The 26,945-nt window shown below is 32.5% G+C and overlaps 1 protein-coding gene across 5 annotated transcripts in view; it reads left to right on the top strand.

Moving 5' to 3' along the window:
• Window positions 1-26,945, top strand: part of Mettl15 (methyltransferase 15, mitochondrial 12S rRNA N4-cytidine) — a 225,760-nt gene that overhangs the window by 189,206 nt on the left and 9,609 nt on the right. For 4 of the 5 annotated variants that reach the window (XM_021727839.3, XM_078046305.1, XM_005327461.5 and 1 more), the window contains one exon: window positions 2,676-2,854. In XM_021727839.3, the coding sequence (XP_021583514.1) occupies window positions 2,676-2,854 (179 nt within the window). Of the gene's footprint in view, window positions 1-2,675; window positions 2,855-18,713; window positions 18,821-26,945 lie in introns of those variants that run through there. The other variant, XM_040284581.2, reaches the window with a different exon arrangement.

Below are 26,945 nucleotides of genomic sequence, written 5' to 3'. Positions count from 1 at the left end.
ATGTGCCAGACAAGCATTCTACCACTGAGCCACAACCTCAGCCAAGATGCAGAAATTCTTGATAAAATACTGGCAAATTACATACAAAAACATATTTAGAAGATAGTGCATCATGATCAAGTGAGTTTCAGTAGGGATGCAAGTTTGGTTCAACATACAGAAATCTAAAACACAATTCATCACATTAATAAACTTAAAGACAAGAATCATGTGATTATTGTAATAGATGCAGAAAAGGCATTTGACAAAATGAAGCATACATTCATGTTCAAAACACTACATAAACTAGAGAACGTAGGAACATAACTCAACATTGTAAAAGCTGTATATGTTAAACCCAAGGCCAACATCATTCTAAATGGAGAAAAATTGAAATCATTCCCTCTAGAAACTGGAACAAGATAGGGATGCCCTCTTTCACCACTTCTATTCAACATAGTCCTTGAAACTCTAGACAGAACAATTAGAAGAATTAATAAAAGAGATACAAATAGAAAATGAAAAACTCAAACTTTCAACTCTTTGCTGACAACTTGATTCTTTATTTAGAAGACACACACACACACACACAAAAAAAAAAAAAAAACTCCACCAGAAAACTTCTAGAACTCACAAATGAATTCAGCAAAATACTGGGATATAAAATTAATACCCATAAATCAATTACATTTCTATATATCAGTGATTAATCAAGTAAAAGAGAAATTAGGAAAATTATCCAATTCACAGTAGCCTCAATATATGTACATATTTGGGAATCAATCTAACAAAAGAGGTGAAAGACCTCTTCAATGAAAATACACAAAACTAAAGAAATTGAAGAATACCTTAGAAAATGGAAAGTTCTTCCATGTTTTTGGATAGGCATAATTAATATTGTCAAAATGGCCATACTACCAAAAGTGCTATACAGTTTTAATATAATTCCTATTAAAATTCCAGTGGCATTCTTCATAGAAATAGAAAAATCAGTCTTGAAAGTCATTTGGAAAAATAAGAGGCCCAGAATATTCCGAGTAATTCTTAAAAGAAAAGTGAAGCAGGAGACATTACAATACCAGATCTTAAATTATACCATAGGACCATAGTAATAAAAATGACATGTTATTGGCAAAAAAAAAAAAAAAAAAAAAACAGGCATGAAAGTGAATGGAACAGAATAGAAGACACAGAGACAAACTCACAAAATACAGTTATCTCATCCTAGCAAAAGTACCATAAAAATACATTGGAGAAAAGATAGCATCTTCAATAAATGATTCTGGGAAAACTGGAAATCTATATGTAATAGAATAAATTGAACCCCTCTCTCTCCCTGCACAAGATTCATCTCAAAGTGGATCATGGACCTAGACATTAGACCAGAGACCCTGTGCCTACTAGAAGAAAAAGTAAGCCCAAATCTCCATCATGTTGGCTTAGGAACCAACTTCCTCAACAAGACTCCTAAAGTGCAAGAAGTAAAATCAAGATTCAATAAACGGGATGGTAACAAGCTAAAAATCTTCACTGCAAAGGAAACAATCAAGAATGTAAAAGTAAAAGCCAACGAATAGGAGAAAATCTTTGCCACCTGCACCTCATATAGAGCATTAATCTCCAGAATATACAAAGTAATCAAAAAACTTAATACCATAAAAAATAACAAATAACCCAATTAATAAATGGACTAAGAAACTGAATAGGCACTTTACAGAAGAAGAAATGCAAATGATCAAAAAATATATGTTCATCAGCAGTAACAATCAGAGAAATGCAAATTAAAACTAACTGAGATTTCATCTTTCTCCATTCAGAATGGCAATTATCAAGAGTACAAGTAACAATAAATACAGGTGAGGAAAAAAGGCACATTCCTACATTGTTTGTGGGACTGTAAATTTGTGCAACCATAATGGAAAGCAGTAGGGAGATTCCTCAGAAAACTTGGAATGGAACCACCATTTGACCCAGTTATCCTATTCCTTGGTATATACCCAAAGGACTTAAACATTTTACTTTATTTTAGTTTGAAAAAATACAAATCTACAGACATAATAATACCTCCTCTATGAATTAAGGTTAATGGTTAATAATATATATATATATATTTTTTTTTAAAGAGAGAGTGAGAGAGGAGAGAGAGAATTTTTAATATTTATTTTTTTAGTTCTCGGCGGACACAACATCTTTTTTGGTATGTGGTGCTGAGGATCGAACCCGGGCCGCACGCATGCTAGGCGAGCGTGCTACCGCTTGAGCCACATCCCCAGCCCCAATAATATATTTTTAACTTCCATATGCTTTGACCTTGATAGATGTTACAAACAGTACCCCTGACCCTTGCCATAAAGATGAGCATTTGAAATGAAGAATCTATTTTATTTGTGTAAGATTTCATTCTCAAACTTTAATATCTCAGAAACGGGGCTGGGTTTGTAGCTCAATAGTAGAGCACTTACCTAGTACATGTGAAGCCTGGGTTTGATTCTCAGCACCACATAAAAATGAATGAATGAGTGAATTAATAATGTATTGTGTCCATCTACAACTAAAAAAAAATTTTAAAAAAACTCAGAAACTCTCCTAGCAAGTGTTTTTTGTGTGTTTGACTTTACATCCTAATACTCTTAAGTTTTTACCTCTTGTCAATGAATATTGATGTCAGTGAACTAATTGGTTCTTTTTGTGTGTAGGTACCCAGACATGCCCACTGCTGCTGACGTTGTGAATGCTTTAGATCAACAGGCACTTGCATCCATCCTAAGAGCATACGGGGAGGAGAAGCATGCCAAGAAAATTGCTTCAGCAATCGTTCAAGCACGTAGCATATACCCCATCACAAGAACCCAGCAACTTGCCAGCATTGTTGCAGGTACCTTCATTAATTCCAAGGAGTAAGAAGAAAGAAAGAAATATGTTTTCTCCCCACCCCACCCCAGACTCCCAGAGGGATTGATTTGTATCTGAAGTGATTCAGGGTAGAATCCTGCCTATTCTTCTCTAATGTTAGTTCTGGTTTTGCATACATTCCCCGCCCCCCCACGGCCAGCACTGTTTCTCTTCACACAGTTAAATATATGTGTGTGTGTGTGTGTGTGTGTGTGTGTGTGTGTGTGTGTGTGTGTGTGTAAACCACACATACTGCGGTTTGCTTGTTAGTATAATAATAGATTTTTTTTTTCCTTGAGATGATATACTATCTGTGCCTACCAAGGTGAAACATGGAATGACAAGACCAAAAGAACTTCTTGATCCATCACAGTGGTTGATAAGCAACCTATATAAGATTTGACATTACTTCTCTTAGTTTCACATTTCTGCATTTTAATATTTTGGGCAAAAGGAGAATTTCATTGCCCAACTACTAAAATAAAATCCAGTGACTCATACATCTATTCTAAACAACAAGCTAACAAAGGGTATGTGATGTATAGGTTATTTCACTTTGTGAATGCTAACTAAATCAGCCTGAGGGGCTTATTGAAACATTTCATCTTTTCTGCTGTTCACCACCATGAACCTCTTGAACCTGAGTCTAGCTAGGAGATGTTTTATTATAGCCCTTCTGTTTGAAGCCAGAGTTTTTTCACAGATGAAAGTTTTCCAAGGTAAAAATACAACTCCTACAGTTATTTAGGAGAATTCCAATGTTTAATTATTTGTCTTTTTGGACCATCTAAAACCCTAAATCATTTGTATTTATCAAAAACTGTGTTAAGATTTCTTTCAGTGGTTCCTATTTAATTTCTTAAGTAGTTAAAAAAGATAAGGAATATTTGTATGGCATATCAACAGAACCTAATATTGATTACCACTATCTTAATATTATCCATAGTTTCAAGAATGAAATTTAATAATGAATTTATTTAGATCATTTAGATGTAGAAGCCATATGTTAATTATTTTATGGCATAATTGAATAATATCTTGTTCTACTTAGGATAATGAAATATGAAGTATTGACTAAGTGTTTAATTTTTTAAGCTGCATAATTTAGGGCCCTTACAACTTACAATTAAGATTCCTTTACGCAAGTGAGAGCAGAATTCTTATGGGTTATGTGAACATGAAACATTTCATGATATTTTCCCCCAAAATAATTTATACTAGTATGCTGACATTAAATTCATCTTTTTTCTTGTGTACCTATTTTTCTTACTTCATACTCACTAACATGACTCCACCTTATCCTTTCTGTCATTCTTTATGTAAGTATGTTTTGACTTTGTTTACCATATTAAAAAGAAAAGCAGTGAGAAGTCACACAGGTTGTTTATTTATAAGAAAATCCAAAATGTTCTGGTATTGAAAATAAGTGCTTAGAGCTACCAAGCATCCTAGGAAGATTGCCTAGTGAAAAAACCTTATCTGATAACTAGTGCAACTGAGATGTAGGAGATCAACAATTTGCTCAAGATTATAACCTAATTATTAAGAGAGTAGTAATATAGAATATGTAAGTTCGTGAATTTGAGATGTAATTGGGAATCTGCTTTTAAGAAATTAACTTTTCTGGGCCTGGATCCTCTAATGTGTAAATGTGGGGAAATAATACTACAATGTTAGATAGTCTATGTTAGATAGTCAATGTTAGATGATCTGTTTAAATTATGTATATCTTCCTGACTGAATCTGGCAAATTATGTGACTTAAGAAATTTGTTGATGCCTTCAATGTCATCTATTTTATTGAGTATAAGATTTCAAACTAATTTCTAATTATGCTCTGTATTTCTGTAGTGTCTGTTGTGATATTACCTTTTTCATTATGAATGCTGGTAATTTGAGTTCTCTCCTTCTCTTCATTAGCGTGACTAAGGGTCTGTCAATTTTATTTATTTTTTCAAAGAACCAACTTTTTGTTTTGTCAATTTTTTCAGTTGTTTCTTTTGTTTTGATTTCATTCTAATTTTAATTATTTCTTGCCTTCTACCGTTTTTTTGCTACTGATTTGTTCTTCTTTTTCTAGGGCTTTGAGATGTAGTATGAGGCTATTTATTTGTTGACTTTTTCTTGTTTTAAGGAATGAACTCCATGCAATGAATTTTCCTCTTGGTACTGCTTTCATAGTATCCCAGAGATTTCGATATGTTGTGTCTATGTTCTCATTTACCTGTAAGAAGTTTTTAATCTCCTTCTTGATGTCTTCTGTAACCCATTGTCCATTCAGTAGCATATTATTTAGTCTCTAGGTGATGGAGAAATTTTTACTTTTTATTTTGTCATTGATTTCCTATTTCATTCCATTATAATCTGATAAAATGCATGGTAGTATCTCTACATTTTTTTATTTTCTAAGAATTGTTTTGTGGCATAGTATATGGTCTATTTTAAAGAAGAATCCATGTGCTGCTGAGAAGAATGTGTATCTGCTTAATGCAGATTGAAATATTCTATATATGTCACTTAAGTCTAAGTTATTGATTGTGTTATTAAGTTCTCTAGTTTCTTTATTCAACTTTTGTTTGTAAGATCTATCTAATGGTGAGAGAAGTGTGTTAAAGTCACCCAAGATTATTGTATTGTGGTCAATTTGACTCTCAAACTTGAGAAGAGTTTGTTTGATGAACATAGTTGCACCATTGTTTGGGGCATATATATTTATGATTGTTATGTCTTGTTGTTGTATCATTCCCTTAAGAAATATGTAATGTTCATCTTTATCCCTTTTGATTAACTTTGGCTTGAAGTCTACTTTATTTGATACGAGGATGGAAACCCCTGCTTGCTTCTGCAGTCCATGTGAGTGATATGATTTTTCCCAACCTTTCACCTTCAGTCTGTGTATGTCTTTTCCTATCAGATGAGTCTCCTGGAGGCAGCATATTGTTGGGTCTTTTTTAAATCCAATCTCCTTGCCTATGTCTTTTGATTGGTAAGTTTAAGCTGTTAACATTTAGGGTTATTATTGAGATATGTTTAGTATTTCCAGCCATATTTTTTTTTTTTGTTACTTGACTTGGTTTTCCTCTTTGATTAATTTTTCTTTTAGTATAATACCTCCCTCTGCTGATTTTTATTGTTGTTTTTCATTTCCTTTTCATGGAATATTTTGTCAAGGTTGTTTTCTAGTGCCAGTTTTCTAGCTATAAATTCATTTAACTTTTGTTTATCGTGGAAGGTTTTTATTTAGTCTTCAAATCTAAAGCTTAGTTTTGCTGGATACAAGGTTCTTGGTTGGCACCCATTATCTTTCAGAGCTTGATATATTTTGCTCCAGGATCTTCTATCTTTCAAGGTCTGTGTTGAAAAATCTGCCATTACTCTAATTGGTTTTCTCCTATATGTAATCTGATTTCTTTCTCTTGTGGCTTTTAAAATTCTCTCCTTATTCTGTATGCTAGGCATTTTCATTTTAATGTGCCTTGGTGTGGATCTGTGGTGATTTTGTACACTCAGCATCCTGTAGGCTTCTTGAATTTGGATTTCCCATTCACTCTTCATGTTTGGAAACTTTTCTGGTATTTTTTCATTGAATAGATTGTTCATTCCTTTGGTTTGGACCTCTGTGCCTTCCTCTATCCCAATAACTCTTAAATTTGGTCTTTTTTGCTATCCCATATATCTTGAATGTTCTGCTCTTGGTTTCTTACCATTTTTGCTGTGTGGTCTATGTTCTTTTTAAGAGGATATATTTTATCTTCATTGTCTGATGTCCTATCTTTCAAGTGTTCTACTCTGTTGGCGATGCTTTCATTTGAGTTTTAATTTGGTTTATTATTTCTTTCATTTCAAGGACTTCTGTTTTTTCTCTCTTTTTTTTAAAGAACCTCTATCTAATATATATACTGTATATATTCATACTAACATATGAATATATATACTGTATCTAATATATATACTGTATATATTCATATATCTAATATATATACTGTATATATTCATATGTTAGTATGAATATATACAGTATATATATTCATATGTTAGTATGAATATATACAGTATATATATTAACATTGCCACAATTACAAAATAAAAGTAAAGGTTTTAAGAGTGTTCAATTATCACTGTGATAGAAATGTGGTCAAACTTACAGTCAAATTTATATGGCTTGCCAGTGTGTCATAGCTGTTGTTGCCATCATCTAAGATAATAAACTTATTGTTCTGTCATTTTAAGTTTTATGATTAAAACTACTGTTATATATGTTTTATGATTAAAACTACTGTTAAAATATGAAATTACCATATTTTAATATGGTAATTTCATTCCAGCTAAATTGTCGAGTAATATTTCATAATTAAACTGATGAGGAGACATTCTATACAAGAAGTCCAGTTTAGAAGAGAGTGAAATAAGGATTTAAAAAAAACCCTAATTACTTGTTTCTTTTTTTAAAAATAAAAATATCAGCTAGTCTCAGTTTTTAGTAGAGAGCAGGAAATGTTCCAATCCCAAATTATTAAGGATTTACTCTAATTTTTTATTGGTGCATTATAGTTATACATAATTGTGATATTCATTATGTCATATTCATACATGCAAATAGCATAGTTCGATCAGTCTTATTCTCTGGTACCTTTTCTTTCCTTCTGTTCCTCCCTCTGCCTGATCTGCTTGCTTTATTCTACTGATCTCTATTCTATTGTTATTAATTTAGTTAGTGCATTTATATATACATATATATACGCACGCATACATATATATATATTTCATGCAAATACATATACACACACACATATATATGATGAATTGAGGTATATTCATACATAAACATAGCATAACTTGGTAGATTTTGTTCCCTAATTCTTACTTCCCCACACTACTAAACTTAATTTGATATTAATAAGTAATACTGACACTTACTGAGCAATTCTAGGTATTCTCTTAATTTATTTTCATATATTAACTGAAAATTTGATGGAAGATATTTATATAAACTCGTTACCCCTCATAACACTGCATGAAGGAAATATTGGTCTATCTCTATTAGTGAAGGAAACTGAAGTATAAAGAGGTTAGATACTAAGAGAGACAGTTGTGTATACAACTCACTCTGTATCCTATGACAAATGCTGGATATAGTGGAGTCATGAACAAAAAATATAGAGGCACCAAAGAGAAAGGAACAATGGATTTCAGTGTAGGGAAAGAGAGTTAATAAGAAGAGAAATTGGGTAGAAATTATAGACAAGGAAACTTCTTGAACTAGGATTTTTAGGGGAAGAAATTATGCCTATTTATGGCAAAGTCCCTCGGACCCACTAGAAACTCATTAATTGCATATATGAAAGGATGAATGAACAAACAAATGAAGAAGTAACTAGGATATGAGAGGGTTGAGAAGACTGGAAGACAAGTAACTCAGGATCCAATCCTAGGACCTAATATGATTATAAATCCCTGGAATTCATTGTTGTGTTGGAATCCTCTATCCTAAATGTTATCTTTAGCTGGATCAGATTTTTAGGACAGTAATTCAGTATAATCAGGTCCTCTAGAGTTTAATGACTCTAGCTGAATTTCCAACCTCTCCAGAGGAAGAAAAAGGCATTCCTTTACCTCATTACTTCATTTATGATCATTATATACTTTTTGTGCTTCTGCAAGTGAAAATTAATCTGCTGGCATTGTATTATCAGCACATTAGCCGTGTTCACATTGATTTAATTTTGTAAAGAAGCATATCAATGGTTAGGCCATTTTGTCCTCTATTGGTTAAAAAAAGAAGAAGAAAAGATTGTTTGTTCTTACAAGTAGTTTTTCAAAAGCCTTGAAAATTTGATGATAGATATTTATATAAACTCATCATTTTAAATCTTAATCAGATACTTTCATATGGCAATTTTACTATCATCTTGTTTTTGAGATTGACATGATTTATATCTTGGGTAGATGGTAGGTATTGTTGTAATGTGTCCTTTTTACCTCACCCAAAAAATGTTGAGGGAATCAACGGTCTGTAACATCATCCTAAAAGCACTATTGTCACCCATCAGTTATTGTGTGTTGGGAGTATTCTCTGAAAATAACTCTATGCTTTCATTTTCAAGTTTAAAATGTTCAAGTCAACTGAAAACAATGTCAAAAAGAGAATTCCAAATGTTGATAGGTTAACAAAGATTAATGGTCATATTTCTAGAATCAGGAGGGTGAACAGTGAGTTAAATACTAGTTTTGATATACAAACTTTAATTGTAACTAAAAGTTAAGACCAATACTTCCAAGTTTTTCCATATTTGTGTGTGTATTTAAAATATTATGTAATATCTGAAAAAGATATTCCTCAGAATTTAAAATTAAGAGTCTATATCAACTTTTACATTCTTGTATTTCCTTTATCTCTTTACTTTTGTCAAGTAAACAGGTTCAGAATTTCCTAAACATTGTTATTTATTTTATCATTGTGATCATTATTTGACTATACATTAGGCATACACAGACCTAAAATGATAAGGGAAACTATAATTACTTTTGGCATTTATAATAGTTTCTCTGTAATTTTAAGTGGTAAATCAGGTTCTGTATGTCATAAAATACTGGGTTATCTGTATTTTCAATTTCTCCGTTAGCAGAATAAAGAATTTGACATGACAATGAGATGCAGACTTATTTCATACATGGATCATTTAATCAACAATTATTTATTGAATGTTCACTTTGTATTAGACACTAATGAAAGTACATAATAATTAAGACATCTTCTAAAAATTAAAAAAAAAATATCATCTTTTCTATTTAGACAGTAAGCTTCATGGTACTGATTTGGATCTATCAGCACATTTTCTGATTTTTTGACCTTCTAAATTCTTTATGAACTCCTTTTTGGGATTAGTTTCCTTCTTACACAAGACCATATTTTAAATATTTTCAGTGAGGATCTATAAGTAATAAACACTTTATACTTGTCTAAATTCATCAGTATTTTGTCTTTAGTTTTGAATGATAATTTAGTTGGGTACAGAATTGACAATTTTATAATTTTTATTAAGTAATTTGTGGATATTGTTCCATTTTCTCTTGATATCTACTATAGCTAATAAAAAGTCTAATTTTCATTATTTTATAATTCATCTTTCTGTTTCTCTGATTATCTTTAGAATTCTCCTGTCACTGATCTTGTGCTTGATTGTGACTATTTTTATTGGTCCTTAGTGAAATAGTAGGAGCTTCTTTAATATTTATTTATTCCTGGAAATGTTAAACATTTCCAAATGTTAGACATCCTATGTTTATTTTTTTTCATTCTCTCTACTCCTATAATAGTTATTTATCATATTTCTCATAGTTTTCATGTCTTTGTATCTGTGTTATAATGTAGGTAACAACCTTTTTTGGTTTGCTGTCTTAAGAGAACTGCTCTTTAATTTTTAAATTCACTAGTCATTTCTAAAAGGTTCATTGATTTTTAAAATACTCTTGTATTCATGCTTTCATTATAGTCTCTACTGATTACTTTGAAACTGAATATATTTTAAATATAATTGCATAAAATAATTTCACATTCAAGCTCATATGTTCTATTATCTATAGTTCTTCCTATTTATTTAATCTGCTATTTTATATCCGAGTGTATGGCATATGTTTGTATGTGCATGGATATATTCATGTATTGAGGACATCTTCAGTGGGGTTTATAAACATATTTCCTTTTGAGGATCCCTACATGATGTAATTATTGCTTCTCTCTTTCTGTTCTCCTCTTTCCTACCTAATAACCTTCTAGCCAAGCAAAAAGTGTCATGTCAGGCTTTGCTAGGTTTCAGAAGGCAGAAACATATTTAGGCAAACTTAAATGATAAAAAAAAGATTATTAGAACCTATATATAGGAAGGGATTATTGTGTGTCAGCATCCACATATCAGAGAAAACATTTACCTGTATTTTTGGAATTGGCTTATTTCACTTAGCATGATAGTCTCAAGTTCCATCCATTTACCTGCAAATACCATAATTTCATTCTTCTTTATGGCTGAGTAATATTCTATTGTGTATATGTACACCACATTTTCATTATCCATTCATCTGTTGAAAGGCATCTAGGTTGGTGGTTCCATGTATGTGGATGCTGACACACAACAAGGAGTAGGGAGGGAAGAACAGAAGTTCATTTGATTAGATAAAGGGGAAGGAAGGGAAGAAAGGAGGGATGGGAATAGGGAAGACAGTAATAACTTTCCTACATTCATATAAGAATACAGCACCAGTGAAACTCCACATCATGCACAACTGCAAGAATGGAATCCTAATTAGAATAAGTTATACTTCATACATGTATACTATGTCAAAATACACTCTATTATTATATATATCTAAAAATAACAAATAAAAAATAAAAATTTTAAAGGAAGGGATTATTATTAGGTTATATATGTTAATAAGGAAGATATTATCTCTACTGCATAGGCAGGCAGATCTCTGACAGATTAAATGGCAATTCAAGTGTTGTTTTGGATATTATCCAACTTAGTGGCCACATTATCATTTTGCAGCCTCAGTAGTAGAAGTAATGAATTATCATTATTGTGGTTTGGCAACACTCTGTCTCTACCTTCTAAAATTAACTTTTTCTAGGGTCATTAATGTCTGTTTACTCAGATTTTTACTTATTTTGCTTCACTATCTAATAACTTCTGTTTACATATGCATTTAGTATATGTTTTAGTTTCTGCTTCTTGTATCAACTGCTTCTGTCTACCTACCTCTTTTCCTCCCTAAACTCAGACCCCTGCCCCCTACCACCAACACCTGAGTTTCAAGATAGAGGGTTTAACTTGTGCTGTTGTTATCCCTGACATTTTATTGTTTGACAGTGTACATTTGCTTTATTTAAAATGACTCCTGCTAGATCATAGGGGTGACAAATTTGCGTGACAATAGCATCATGACCAAAGCTTAAGGATTATATATAACAGTTCTACTTACATAATTGAGTGCTCCCCATGGGTTATAGTTACTTAAGTAATGCTTTAAACTTGTGTAATTCTTAAAATTGGCCACAACTAAGTCATTTTTTCCTCTCCTTTAAAATAATTCATCTACCTTAGATTAAAAAATATATCTAGCCTTACATAAATAAATTGAACCATATAATTCTTCTTTCTTAATAATCTTCATTGAGAATTATTTTATGACTGTGTGTTACCAAACCATGATAAAATTTAGTTTACTAAAATCCCTGAGAAACCACTTTTCTTCTCTTTTTCCACCAAATCTGAGGCTGCACTGAAATATCTCCCCATCTCTTCAGACTGTTTCCCTTACCAACTTCATCTGATAGTTGGGTAGATTAGGTAGGTAGATAAATGGATACATGGATGGATGAATAGATGGCTAAATAGATAGACAGACCACATTTTCAAGCTCTCTCATTTCTAGTGGCCTGCTAGAGACCTCCACCTAAATTTCTTATTAACAGTTCCATCTCAAAATGTATAATGTTGCAAATGGGGCCTTCTAAGGTGTCTCTACTCTTGTGACAAGTTTCTCCCTAGGCCCCAGGCTATTAATGAAAATTTTTGAAATCTAGGTGAATATTGCCATGACCTCACAGTTATTGAATTCTATTCAAGTGCTGAATTAGCCCCACACAGATACAGCCAACTTTTATGATTTGTACATTCTAGAGTAGCAGATTAATCCACATTTGGGCCCACTTGAGCTCCAGCTGGGGCATGTAAGGGGTTCTACAGTGGAATTTGGGAGGAAAAGTTTTAAGACAGTACAAGGTAGGGAATACTTAGGTACCATGGGTACTAAAAATTTTGTCCTCCATATTCTAGCTTGCCTGAAGATCTCTGAAAGGTCTTCAGGGTTGTATTAACTCAGGGTTCTCCAGTAGAACAGATTCATTATGATAGACGGGTGAGTTAATATGTCAAGAGTAAGAGATGTCTCAAAAGAAGAGTCTTAAGTGTTCCCAGAAGAAGGGGGAATTTGCCTCAGGACAAGCCAGGCTCTTAGAATACAGAAAATAATTTCAGCACATGGCAATCAGAGCATAGATAGAGGTTTATTTAGAAAAGTAGATACATACTCAAGGGAGAATATGGATCATCTCGAGAGTCAAAGACACATTGGAGAGGTTCCCGGCTCTTCTTTTAAAGGAAAATTGGTGAGGGGTAAGTATGGAAAGGTATGCAAGAATGGTGTCAGTTTTATGATCTCAAAACAGGTTCTGTCAATCTCAGGTGATCTGGTCAATCTCAGGATCTTCAGGCTGACATGGTCTTCATTAGCCAATCCGTGAATCATGCTGGAAAACCCCCTAAATTATAGGACCTCAAGTTATTAAATCTATCTTCACTTAATCTATTTATTCGATGGTTAATTAATAGGTCACAAGTGGATTTACAGATTTCTCAGGAATTCAAGAGTAACAGGTTCGCAAGAGAGGCTGGCTTAAGGAGTGATAGGCCTGGTCAAATAGGCAGACATTCTAGATTAAAATCTTATTTATTTGACCTTTTTATGTTCTCTATCACCCTATTTCTTCTCTTCTATCTTGGATGGATGGATAGATACATGGATGAGAATGGATATTTGGGGGTAATTGGGCCATGTAATTATGAAGGCAGAGGAAGTCCTGCAATAAACTATCCAAAAGCTAGAGATCCTGGGTATCAGTAGCATGCAAAAAGTTGCTGAATAATGGAAGCCAATTATATAACTGTCACTCTGGCCCAAGGCCTAAGAATATAGGGATCACTGGTGTAAGTCAAGGATTCCAAAGTTTGGATAGCCTGGAATCCTGATGTTTGCGTGTGGAAAAACTATCCCAGCTCCAGGAGAGAGAGAGAGATCACTGCCTTCTGCTTTTTTTCTTTTCTTTTTTAAAATTCTTCTATTCAAGTCCATAGCTTAGTGGATGGTACTTATTTGTATTATAGCTTAATTTTCTACACACAGTCTACTCACTCATATGCTCTTTTCTGGAAATACTCTTATGTAACACCCAGAAATCATACTTTAGTTCTATAGCTATTCCATAATCCAGCGAAGTTGACACCTAAAATTAACTATCACAGTTTATTCTCCATTGTTTTGATAAATAGAATCTGCCTTCTTTCTATCCATTATCAACCTTCTTTAGCAAATAGTTGCTTGGCCACATTGTAAGTATTCTCTTCTAAACACATTTCTTTTATTATTTACCCTATCCAGGCTGAGAGTTTTCTAAATCTGTTTTGCTTCCCTTTTGAAATTATGATTTCTGCCTTTGAATCATGTCTCTCTCCTCTCATTTTACTTCATATGGACAAAAGAAGCCATGTAGGACTTTAATGCTTTGTTGCTTAGGTATTTTTTCCTATCAAATTTCTCAGTTTACTACTCTTAACTTCTACTTTACACAAAGTTCTACAATTTGGACACAGTTCTGCCAATTTCTTTGCGACTGTATATCAAGGATGATCTTTACTTCAGTTTCAAATACTAGTTCATTATCTTTGTCTGAGACCTCATGAGATGGTCCTTACTATCTACATTTCTACCAACGTTCTAATCTAAGAAGATTTAGGTTCTCCATTCACTCTTGTCTCTATGCCCTCACTAGAATCCCCTTTATGCTTGTTTTTGACAATGTAGGCGATTTCTAGTAAGCTCTTCCAAATTTTTCCACCTTCTACCTAATTCCCAGTTCCAAAGACACTTCCACATTTTTAGGTATTTTTTATAGTACCCTTAATCACGTTTTACAGATTTGATGTTTAGAGCACAGAGCAGTGGCACACGCCTATAATCCTAACTACTTGGGAGACTGAGGCAGGGGAATTACAAGTTAGAGGCCAGCCTAGGCAACTTAACCAGATCTTGTCTCAAAAATAACAGGGAAAAAATGATAAAATGGCTAGGGATGTAGTTCCGAGGTAGAATGCTCCTGAATTCAATCCTCAATACCACAAAAAAAGAAAAGAAAGGTAATTTGGTAATTAAATTTAATATTGACCACCTACGTAGGTAATAGGAATCATGATTCAGTTTGAGCTTTCTAATCTGTGCTAAGCAAATTAATTCACTTTTTTAAAAAATAATATTTAAAAAATTTAAGATTTTAGTTTTGAACCCTGTTTCTCATTTCATCTCAGCAGGAATATACCTTTTTACCTTTTTGCTGAAGCCTACAACTCAAGTTTTTCCTTATTTTATCAAGATTTGTAAATCCTGATACCTATAGTGAGATCACGTTGTCATCAGACTTAACCTGGTGGGAGTTGGGGATTACATGAGACTCTGAAGAAGTTTAAAAACAACCTTACTGAGTAAAGCCAGTTTTATCCAGAACCATTCAAGTTCACAGATTTTAATTAACAGTTTAAATTTGTAATATTACTTGAATTTCAGATGAGTGAGAATTTAACACTATATTAAAGAATCCCAGGCAAAAGGACACAAGTTGCGTCACAGAAACTTATTAAATGTGATATAAATTCAACAGATGAATGCCGGCAAACAGGTGCAAGAGCTGAATTAATTTTTAAACCCTACCACTCAGGGGGAATTGCAATGCATCATGTTGACAGCCACAGCACGTTGCTAATTTCATTCACAAGCTTAAAAATCTCAATACATTTGAACATGTGAATGTATTAAATTTTAAAAAGTGTAAGTAGCATAAGGGTATCCCAGAACTAAAAATGATAATTTCTGGGACTTGAAGTCATTTATCTAGCCAGAAGCATGGTGTTTTTTATGAATGAAATCTATCTTACTGCTTGTTCATACAAATTGTGTTCTATTATTATATGCAGTACATACTGTTACTAAGCAAGATTTTCTCTAACTTTTAATGTGAAATCCTTTGTGAGTTAAAAGAAAAATGAGTATTCACTGAAATAGTTTATAGCTTCTGCAGTCATACAGGAAGGAAGGTCTCAATCAATGCTTCAGTGGCACTAAACAGTGAAATATTCCCAGAATTCAAGAAAAAAACAAAAAACTCAGTTTGTTCTCACCAGGAATTTACCTACTTTAAAGTCCCTAGTTTATTCTATCACATCATCAATCTCTTAAGAATTTTATGTACATCTCCACATAAAATTGCACATATACAAAAAATCTTTTAAAGATTTCAGGGAGTTCATGAATTTGTACATTTAGAATATCATTTATGAAATCTTTATCTTGTCTGGGATTGGAAGAATATCTTTTATTCAGTTCCCCTTTGCCACTTGCTATGCATAAGTCCTTATACTTTGGATTGGATACTTAAAGGAAATAAGTAAAGGTCTCTGGGCCTTTTATGACAAAGTACAAGTTGATGGGCAAGTAATACAGAATGGTAAATAGTTTGTTGAAATATGTATTAAAAGGTCATTGCAAAAGCTCGCTAGAAAAGTTGGCACCTTAGTAATTGTAAATGATGAGTAGATATAAGCTTCAAGAGAGAAAAGGCATTCTAAGCTGAAGGATGGTATATTCAGAAGCACAGAGATAAGAGCAAGGAACATGGCCCTTTACAAGAAATGTGTAACAACAAATGTATGCAAAAATATTTCAGTCTTCTCTGTCAACATTTCTTGAGAAGCTTTCAAGAAAATAAAAGGAACTGGGCTTAATTACTAAAAATTTTAGCCATCTCAACTCTTTATTCCAATTTGCATATTAGGTTGTTTTCTTCATTTTGCTTAGCTAAAGAATATTAAGTACTTATTTTTTAGAATGTAAAACAACTGCTAAGGGCTCATTTCCTTACAAGTGTGTTAGGAAAAGCTCATTCATACTACATTGGATGAATCTAGATTCTTAAACAATACATGTAATCTCTACCTGCTCAAAAGTCTTGATAATGACAGCATTTGCAACTGTTTCTTTTTTCAAACCCAGAATTAAGAAAACAGATGAAAAAGAAAGACAAATGCACAGTCTAATAACCTGAGCTAAACAATAAGTTATTTTCAATAGAATGGAAAGGACAAAAGCCAAAGGTATTCATTACAGTTCCCAGGGTAAGAGACTAGGGCAGTTGCTGCCTTCACCAGATGCACAGTCTTTAGGACTGACAATGCACATCCCCCCAAGGGAAATGTGAAGAGAAAGCCAAACTCTTGCAACTTGATGCAAAGTGATTTGGCTTCCATTAAAACATCTCTCAGTAAAAGGCTATTCAGGCTTAAAGATTCCACACTTGTTTTCTCCCAGAAAATGAGATTGTTATATAAAATACCAGACATGGAATCAGACCTTCTGGATATCACTCTAAGCTATGTGATATCATCTTAACTTCCTTAGCTTCTAGTCAGGAAACAGGAGATGAGATTATTTGGTGAATATACCATCTTAAAATAGTTGCCTTATTTTGAGTACACTTTAAAAACACAGTAACCCAAGAACATCCTCAGGAAGCTGAATATATAGAAACCTATATACTAAAATACATCTACAAAAACAAAATTTACACTTGTTGGGGCTTCCCAGAGTGTATTTCAGATGAACAAGCCAGAAATGTTATACTTTCTCATGAGGTTTTTAGGTTCACTGTGTATTACCCAAAAAGGCTTCTTCTGTGAAGAAGCAGATTTCATGTTAAAAAGACCTGAATTTCTATTGACTACTTATAATCCCTGTAAATTAGTGAAGAGATATTTAACCCCTCAGGTTTTCAGCTTTAATTGAAAATAAGGAGGTCTACTTCTTACCTCTCAGAATTTTCATAAGCTTTAATGACATAATTAAAATTTGCAGAATATGATTAACACAAAACCTGTTTTCAGTATTTTCCCAAATGTGTTACCCAGAAAACAAATTCTATGAAATGATTAGTTGTTATTAAAAATAAAAACAGTGTCTATCTTTAAAAAGTTGGGAAGTGCTAAGTAAACATAAATAAAATAGCTATTAATTTATTTATTTTAATTAGGTATGTATAACGGCAGAATGCATTTTGATTGATTGTACACAATTGCAGCACAACTTCTCATTTCCCTGATTATACATGATGTAGCATTGCACCATATGTGCAGTAATACATTTACCTAGGATAATGATGTCCATCTCATTCCACCATATTTCCTGCCCACATGCATTCATTGAATTTTACCATGAATTTTACAATATTCCTGATGCCAATTTAGACTATATTTGTTTTAGTCTAAAAAAATATGTGGTAGTAATCTCAGATTGTTGTTGTGAAACTAGGCTTACCTGTGCAAAAAGATGTTCCATGAGAACTAGAGCAAGAAAATGAGAAAGAGAATTTTTGTCCTTAAAATTCTAGAGTACATCTTGTATAACCTAGATGGCAAGAGAAATCTTAGAGATTAATTATATAAAATAATCTCTTGTCCAGGTGGTTAAAACATAATCTAGATGTTTTAGTTTATTACATTAGAGTTCTGAAAATTCTTAGCATCAGCTATTAAATGGTTAGGATCAAACTAAAAATTATAAAGAATGAATCCACATTTTATCCCATTCGAAGAGTCTTCACACTTTTAAGACCTAAGTACTACTTTGAAAACTTGGGAATGTGCCACCAATTTCTACATTAGGAAAAATTTATACTTTATTTTAGATGCTAAGATCTTTTAGTCTGAGGCCTAACTTGAATAAACATTAACTTATATATTTTTTGGACTTTAGTAGACTTCTTTCCAGCCTACACTCTTCAGGATTAAAGAATTATTTTCCCAGATCCTTCAAATTTAGCATTCAAATCCCTTCCTTACCTAGCCCATTTTACAACTGAGAATAGTAAAAAAAAAAAAAAAATGCATTCATAAAGTAACTCTTTTATGCCAAGTTGCCAAGTATTACATAGATGCTCCTGAACATTTTAAAATTTGATCTTCACAGTGATCCTTGGAGAAGTGTTATTATGCCATCTTATAATAGGGAAACAGACTACTCAGAAGGTAAGTATATTGCTGTACATCAAACAGCCATAAAGAAGTGAAAGATCTGTTCATTGAATACTTTCTTAAGTTCAGTACCATTTCTGTTGTACAATATTATCTTAAATATTGTCATTTCTTATACTTTTTCATAGGGGTGACTCAGATGTCTACAAATAAACTATATATGTATACACTAAACTGTTTACATATATACTTACAAATAGTTTGACTTACATGAAGACAACTATGAAACTGTAATGACAGACATGTCAAGTAATTCTGGAAATATAATGTTCTTTTGATGGATTGCTTCAATATTATGAAAATGTAAATTTTATTCAGATTAGTTTAGCCATTTACTGCAATTCCAACAAAAATATTTGTATATGCTTTATTACTTATTTCTTAATTTGATTTATATCCTACATAAAAATATCCAATAAAATATTGAAAAGAAGTAATGGTAGGCTGGGGCTGGGGATTGGGGGGTAAGGGTAGTTTCAGGGAGGGAATTGCCTCACCTGCTAGCAAAACTTACTAGAAAAGGATGCAGTAATCATTAAAATAATATGGAATTGGCAGAAAAATAGAGAAATATGTATACGGCACACAACTGAGAATTTAGGAGCAGATTCATCTATATGTTGAAATATAACATATGATCAAAGTGGTACTTTAGGTGAGTAGGAAAAGAATATACTGTTTAATAAATAGAATAGTTGACTATATTTTTAGTTTCAAAATAAAGTTAGATCCAACCTCATATTATACTAAAAATAAATTTTTATGTGGATGAAATATTTAAACATAATAAATAAAACCAGAAGGTTACAAAAAAATAGAGCTGATTATATCTGTAATATTGGAGTCAGGAAACCTTCCTAAACTTGATAAAACTTAAAATTCCATGATAAATAGTTTACATTAACATATTTTGGGTCAGGGCTTAAGTTCCAGCATGCTCCCAAAACTTAATTTTTCACATGCCAGAAAATCTGCAAAATTGAAAGTCATAGCCTGGGAGAAATACTGACAACTATCTATGAAGACAAAGGGTTAATATTCTTATTTTAGAAATAGTTCTTTCAAATCAATAAAGAAAGGAACAATATCACATCAAGAATACGGACAAAGGATTTCTTCAAGCAATTTATAGCTGGAATCAAATGGCTATTAGATTTGAAAAGATGCCCAACCCTACTAATTGCCTAAGAGATGCAAATTAAAATAACAGTAAGCTGTTATTTGCTTATTATTAGACTGGTCAGGGTTAAAGAGTGATAGTTCCTAGTACTGGCGAGGATGTGAGGAGATGGAGACTCTCATATAGTATTGATGGAAGTAAATTGGTACAATCTATTTAGAGGGTAAATTTAGAAGTATTGATCCAAATTTAAATGGGCATAAATACCCTTTGACCTAACAATTCCAATTCTACAAACACAAGTTTCACATTCAAATATTTTTTATATGGCAAATATTTTTCTCAGCCTGTGACTGTCATTATATTTTGCACAGTTATTCTGTGATGCAGAAATTTAAAATGTGCAATTCACATGTTTATTATAGCACTTTTTTTGTGTGTGATGGTAAAAAATAGGAAACACCCTAAATGTTCATGTTATGGTAGCAATATGAGTTTCACCAGAGCAAAGATCACCTTTCTTATTTCCTGTTACATTCTAAGCTGGCTGGTACTATGCTTGACACTATATTTGTTAAATAAATAAACAATGAATTATGATGCATCTTCAAAACTAAAATTATTTTTTAAAATAAGGTAAGTAAACAAAGCAAGAGGCAGACGCTTTTACAGATTATTCTCTCTATATATGTACACATACATTTATATATTTTTCATATATGTTTATCAAAGTAAAAGGAAGTATACTGCTTGGTTGCCTTTTGGGGAAGAATATTTTAAAAACAGTGACACTAACAATTTACTTCATAGACATCTAATAATATTTGCTTTTGCTTTTGTTGTTTTTAACAATGACTATGTACTTAACAAATGTAATCATTCTTTCAATCTGCTAACTGTTCTTAGTGTAAAGCATTTATAACAATGAGCAGAGTCTCCATTTTCACTGGATATTCTTGTGGTGTAAGACATGGTAAATAAATTTTTGTCTCTGATAAGACATTATGAAGAAAAATAAAACCATGAAAAGGTAATGGTATGATGCTGTTTTTCCTTAGTCAGAGACTACTTTTCTAATTCTATGATGTTTGAGAAGATACCTGAATGAAGAAGGAAGTAAATATGTGAAGGCAGTCTTCCAAGCACAGGTCCAAGGACCTAGACAGGCTATGCCATGGTTCTGTTAAGATATAGAAAGCAAGATTAGGAGATGAGGTCAGAGAAATGGGAGCAATAGAAAGCATGAGTTTTATGTTACACATAGGAACTTTATGCCAAGGTAATAACTTCAGTTTCTATATTATATGATAGAAAGAGGTTGGAGGTGTTGAACAGCAGGGTGACATGATCTAATTTTTAGATTCAAAGGACTGGTCTGGTGGTTATATGGAAAAGATGATGACAGCTTGGACCAGGTTGATAGTGGTGGAGTTGGTAAGAAAATGGTAGAGTTCTGAATACATCCCAGATATACTTATCATAATTTGCTGAAGTGAGGTAAAAGAAAAAAGATATGGAACTGATCTAGGATATGAAGATGGAGTACCTATAATGAGGCAGAACTCTTAACAGTTTTCCTTGCATAAATGGGGTCATAGCTTTATGTCATGAATTTTTCCAACATTACTGTGAGAGATACAAATGCCAAATAATATCTCAAATTGTATTGAAGTTAGAACTCCTTATCTCATACTGAGTTGAATGTTTATTTTAAAATGTATATATTTAAAAGTATTAAACTTGAAATCATATTACTACTAAATGTATATTGGATTTAAATTTCCTCCTACAGTTTTACTGACATAATTTTGGTATTTTAAAGTATAAGGAAGAAAATAATTATGTTTGAATTCTTGAAAAAATTTGTGGTATAAGATTTTATAGGTGTTAAGTGAAATAAAGCTTTCATAAAATCTCAGCATTATTGTCCATTAACCTTTTGAGGAAAACTTGAACTTAAAAATAATTGAAGATTCTTTTTATTTGTTCTAATTAGTTATACATGATAGCAGAATGCATTTCAATTCATCGTATACAAATGGAATACAACTTTTGATTTCTATGGCTGTACACAATATAGAATTATGCCATTCATGCAATCATACATGTACTTAGAGTAATGATGTCCATGTCATTCCACTATCTTTTCTGTCTCCATGCCCCCTCCCCTCTCCTCCTTCCCCTTTGCTCAATCCAAAGTTCCTCTATTCTTCCCACTTCCACCGCACCCCATTATGGATCAGCATCCACTTATCAGAGAAAAATTTGGCCTTTGTTTTTTTGTGATTGGCTTACTTCGCTTAGCATGATATTCTCCAACTCCATCCATTTACCTGTAAATGCCATAATTTTATTCTTTTTAATATTGAGTCATATTCCATTGTGTGTTTGTATATGTGTGTGTATACACACACACACACACACACACACACACATACACATACATATACATATACATACCATAGTTTCTTTATCCATTCATCTATTGAGGGACATCAAGGTTGGTTCCACTGTTAGCTATTGTGAATTGAGCTGTTATAAACATTGATGTGGCTGAGTCAGTATAGTATGCTGATTTTATGTCCTTAGGGTATAGACCAAGGAGGGGGATAGTTGGATCAAAATGGTGGTTCCATTCCAGATTTTCTAATGAATCTTTATACTGATTTCCAGATTGGTTGCACCAATTTACAGTTCCACCAACAATGTATGGATTGGACCTTTTCCCTCACATCTTTACCAGCATTTATTGTTGCTTATATTCTTGACAACTGCCATTTTGACTAGAGTGAGATGAAATCTTTGAGTAGTTTGGATTTGCATTTCTCTAATTACTAGAGATGTTGAACATTTTTCATATATTTGTTGATCAGTTGTATTTCTTCTTCTGAGAAGTGTCTGTTCAGTTCCTTAGCCCATTTATTGATTGGATTTTTGGTTTTTTGGTATTAAGTTTGTTTTAGTTCTTTGTATATACTGGAAATTAGTGCTTTATCTTATATGCATGTGGTAAGGATTTTCTCTTACTCTTGGCCTCTCTCTTCGCATTGATTGTTTCCTTTGCTGAGAAGAATCTTTTTAGTTTGAATCCATCCCATTTATTGATTCATGATTTTATTTCTTGAGCTTATAGAAGTCTTGTTAAGGAAGTCAGGACCTAATTCATAAGTTCTTGATCCACTTTGAGTTGAGTTTTGAGCATGGTGAGAGACAGTGGTTTAATTTCATTTTGCTGCATATGGATTTTCAGTTTTCCCAGCATCATATGTTGAAGAGACTATCTTTTCTCCAGTGTATGTTTTCAGCACCTTTATCTAATATGAGATAACTGTATTTATGTTGGTTTTTCTCTGTGTCTTCTATTCTGTACCCTTGGTCTACATGTCTATTTTGGTGCCAATACCATGCTGTTTTTGTTACTGTAGCTCTGTAGTATAATTTAATGCCTAGTATTGTAATGCCTCCTGCTTTACTCTTCTTGCTAAGAATTGCTTTGGCTATTCTGGGTCTCTTGTTTTTCCAAAGAATTTCATGATTGTTTTTTCTATTTATATGAGGAATGTTGTTGGGATTTTAATTGGAATTGCATTAAATCTGTATAACACTTTTGATAGTATGGCCATTTTGACAATATTAATTCTCCATATCCAAGAACATGGGAGATCATTTCATCTTCTAAGGTCTTCTTTAATTTCTTTCTTTAGTGTTCTGTAGTTTTCATTATAGAGATCTTTCACCTCTTTTGTTAGACTGATTCCCAACTATTTTACTTATTTATTTATTTTGAGGCTATTGTGAACGGGGTAGTCTTCCTAATTTCTCTTTCAGAGGATTCATCACTGATATATAAAACAAATGCATTTGTTTTATGGGTATTGATTTTATACCCCAGTACTTTGCTGAATTTATTTATTAGTTCTAAAAGTTTTCTGGTGGAATTTTTTGGATCTTCTAAGTATAGAATCATGTCTTGGGCAAATAGTGATAGTTTGATTTCTTCTTTCCTATTCGTATCCCTTCTTTTGCCTAATTGTTCTGGCTAGAGTTTCAAGGACTATGTTGAATAGAAGTGGTGAAAGAAGACATCCCTCTCTTGTTCCAGTTTTTAGAGGGAATGTTTTTAATTTTTCTCTATTTAGAATGATGTTGGCCTTGGACTTAGCATAAATAGCCTTTACAGTATTGAGGTATATTCCTACTATCCCTATTTTTCTAGTGTTTTGAACATGAATGGGTGTTGTATTTTTATCAAGTGCTTTTTCCACATCTATTGAGATTATTATATGATTCTTATCTTTAATTCTATTGATGTGATGAATTGTGTTTATTGGTTCCATACGTTGAACCAACCTTGTATCCCTGGGATGAACCTCACTTGATCGTGGTGCACTATCTTTTTAATATGTTTTTGTATGTGATTGGCAAAATTTTATTGAGAATTTTTGCATGTATGTTCATCAGGAATATCAGTCTGAAGTTTTCTTTCCTTGATATGTCTTGATCTTGCTCAAGTATCAGGATGATACTAGCCTTATAGAATGAATTTGGAAGGGTTCCCTCCTTTCCTATTTCATGGAATAATTTGAGGAGTATTGGTTTTAGTTCTTCTTTAAAGATCTTGTAGAACTCAGCTGAGAATCCTCTGTTCCTGGGCTTTTCTTGGTTGGTAGTCTTTTAATGGTGTCTTCTCAAAATTGCACTATTTAAATGGTGTATGTCTTCCTGATTCAGTTTGGGCAGATATCATGTTTCTCTAGAAATTTGTTAGTGTCATTGAGATTTTCTATTTTATTGGAGTATAAATTTTCAAAATAGTTTCTAATTATCTTCTGTATTTTAGTGGCGTCTATTGTGATATTTCCTTTCCATCATGAATGTTAATGATTTGAATTTTCTCTCTCCTTGTGATTAGAATGGATGAGGGTTTATCAATTTTATTTATTTTTTCAAATTTTGTTTTGTCAATTTTTTAATTATTTTTATTTCATTGATTTTAGCCCTAATTTTAATTATTTTCTGTTTTTGCTGCTTTTATGTTAATATGTTTTTTTTCTAGGGCTTTAAGATATAATGTCAAGTCATTTACTTATTGTTTTTTTTATTCTTTTAATGAATGAGCTCAATGCAATGAACTTTCCTCTTACCACTGTCTTTATGGCATCCCACAGATTTTGATATGTTGTATCACAGTTCTCATTAACCTCTAGGAATTTTTTTTTATCTTCTCCCTGATGTCTTCTGCTATCCATTTGTCATTCAATAGCATACTATTTAGTCTCCAGTTATTGGAGTAGCTCCTATTTTTTATTTTATCATTGATTTCTAATTTCATTACATTATGATTTGATAGAATGCAGGGTAGTATCTATTTTTTTGTATTTACTAAGACTTGCTTTGTGGGATAATTTTTGGTCTATTTTAAAGAAGGATCCATGTGCTACTGAAAAAAATGTGTATTCACTTGTTGAAGGATGAAATATTCTATATATGCCTATGAAGTCTAAAATATTGATTGTATTATTGAGTTCTAGAGTTTATTTTTTTAGTTCTTGTTTGGAATATCTATTCAGTGTGAGAGAAGTGAGAGAGGTATGTTAAAATCACCCAGTATTATTGTGTTGTGGTCTGTTTGATTCTTGAAATTGAGAACATTTTGTTCTGCTCATGGGCACAGTCAGGGGCACTCTCCTCATGTGGCAGTTCAGGCATGAGGCCAGTGGACACTCTCCTCTTCTATAAGGTGGGCAGGGCTGAGGATAGGCAGGTGCTCTCCTTCTCCACACAGCAGATCATTAAAGATCTTAATGATTTTTTTGAGATATAAATTTCTAACTTTACAATTGCTGTTTATTTGTCAAAACCATATTAAAAATAAAGTTTACCTTCCATACTTGTTTTATTTCATATAATAGGCCCTTGCAAGTTATACATTTCCTAAAGATATTTGAAGATACTCCATTACATATACAATATTTGATTGATGATATGCCCAGTCATTATCAAGATATAATTATCTTTTATATTGAGATAATGAAAATTGCTAGCAAATTTTAGAGATCATTTACCCCATTAACATCATAATTTGGTACCCATAATCACATTTTGCATAGAGGACTGGGCTTATATGATAAGTTTTTTATAATGCTGTTAGTAATGTTTTCTGTGAATAGAAATACTGTGCTTTTCATTTTGTCATTCATTGTAAATGAAACTCTTTGCACTAAGTCCTGGATTTCTTATTCATTCATTCTTTCTTTCTTTCTTTCCATTCATTATTTATTCATTACCTTTTCAACATATTTTGAATATTTACCCCTAGTAGTTTTTAATCTTGACTGCATGTCAAAATTCTCTGTGATGCTTTATAAAAGTAGAGATTTCTGGATAATGAACTCTTGAAGCCTGATTTGGTAGAACTAAAGTGGGGCCACGCATTTTTATTTTAATCAAAAACATCTACAGGTGACTGTAATGGGCACTCAGTTAAGAATCATAGGCTTCTCTGTGAAGTGCTAGGGATAAAAGAGTGAGCATAAAGTACTTCTTGTTTGCAGGAAGATCTGAACCAAATGAGTAAAACAGAGAAGTAAACTGGTAATTACAGTAAAGTGTGGTTAATGTTATATGGAGGGTAAGCATACCTCTTCCCACTTAGAACTAATATACATTGGTCCTATGTTAACTAAGTCCATTGATGGACTGTGAAGCATGAAAAGGAGATTTTTCTCTGTTCACCAAAACAAATGACCCAAATTGTGATTAAGACCATATTTGCCATCTTATCTACTCTATTTCTTAATCAAAGAAATTAGCTATACTAGGTGCTGTGATTAAACTCAGGAAATGGAAAAGCAGAGAGGCTGGTTTCTATTTCTGGTAAAAGAGAGGGGAGATTAGAAAAGGGTGAAGAAAATTTGTAAAATAGTGACCTCCTCAAGGGCAGGACCCCTGTCTATCTCATTAGTATTTTTCTTCCTATGGCCTAATTCATAGTGCAGCATGTGGGTAGGCATCGAATCTAGTGAAGTTTTTGCATCTTTTTTTTTT

This window comes from Ictidomys tridecemlineatus, chromosome 4, assembly GCF_052094955.1.
Source record: "Ictidomys tridecemlineatus isolate mIctTri1 chromosome 4, mIctTri1.hap1, whole genome shotgun sequence".
Taxonomy (NCBI): domain Eukaryota; kingdom Metazoa; phylum Chordata; class Mammalia; order Rodentia; family Sciuridae; genus Ictidomys; species Ictidomys tridecemlineatus.
This window is presented reverse-complemented; position numbering and strand designations above follow the sequence as displayed.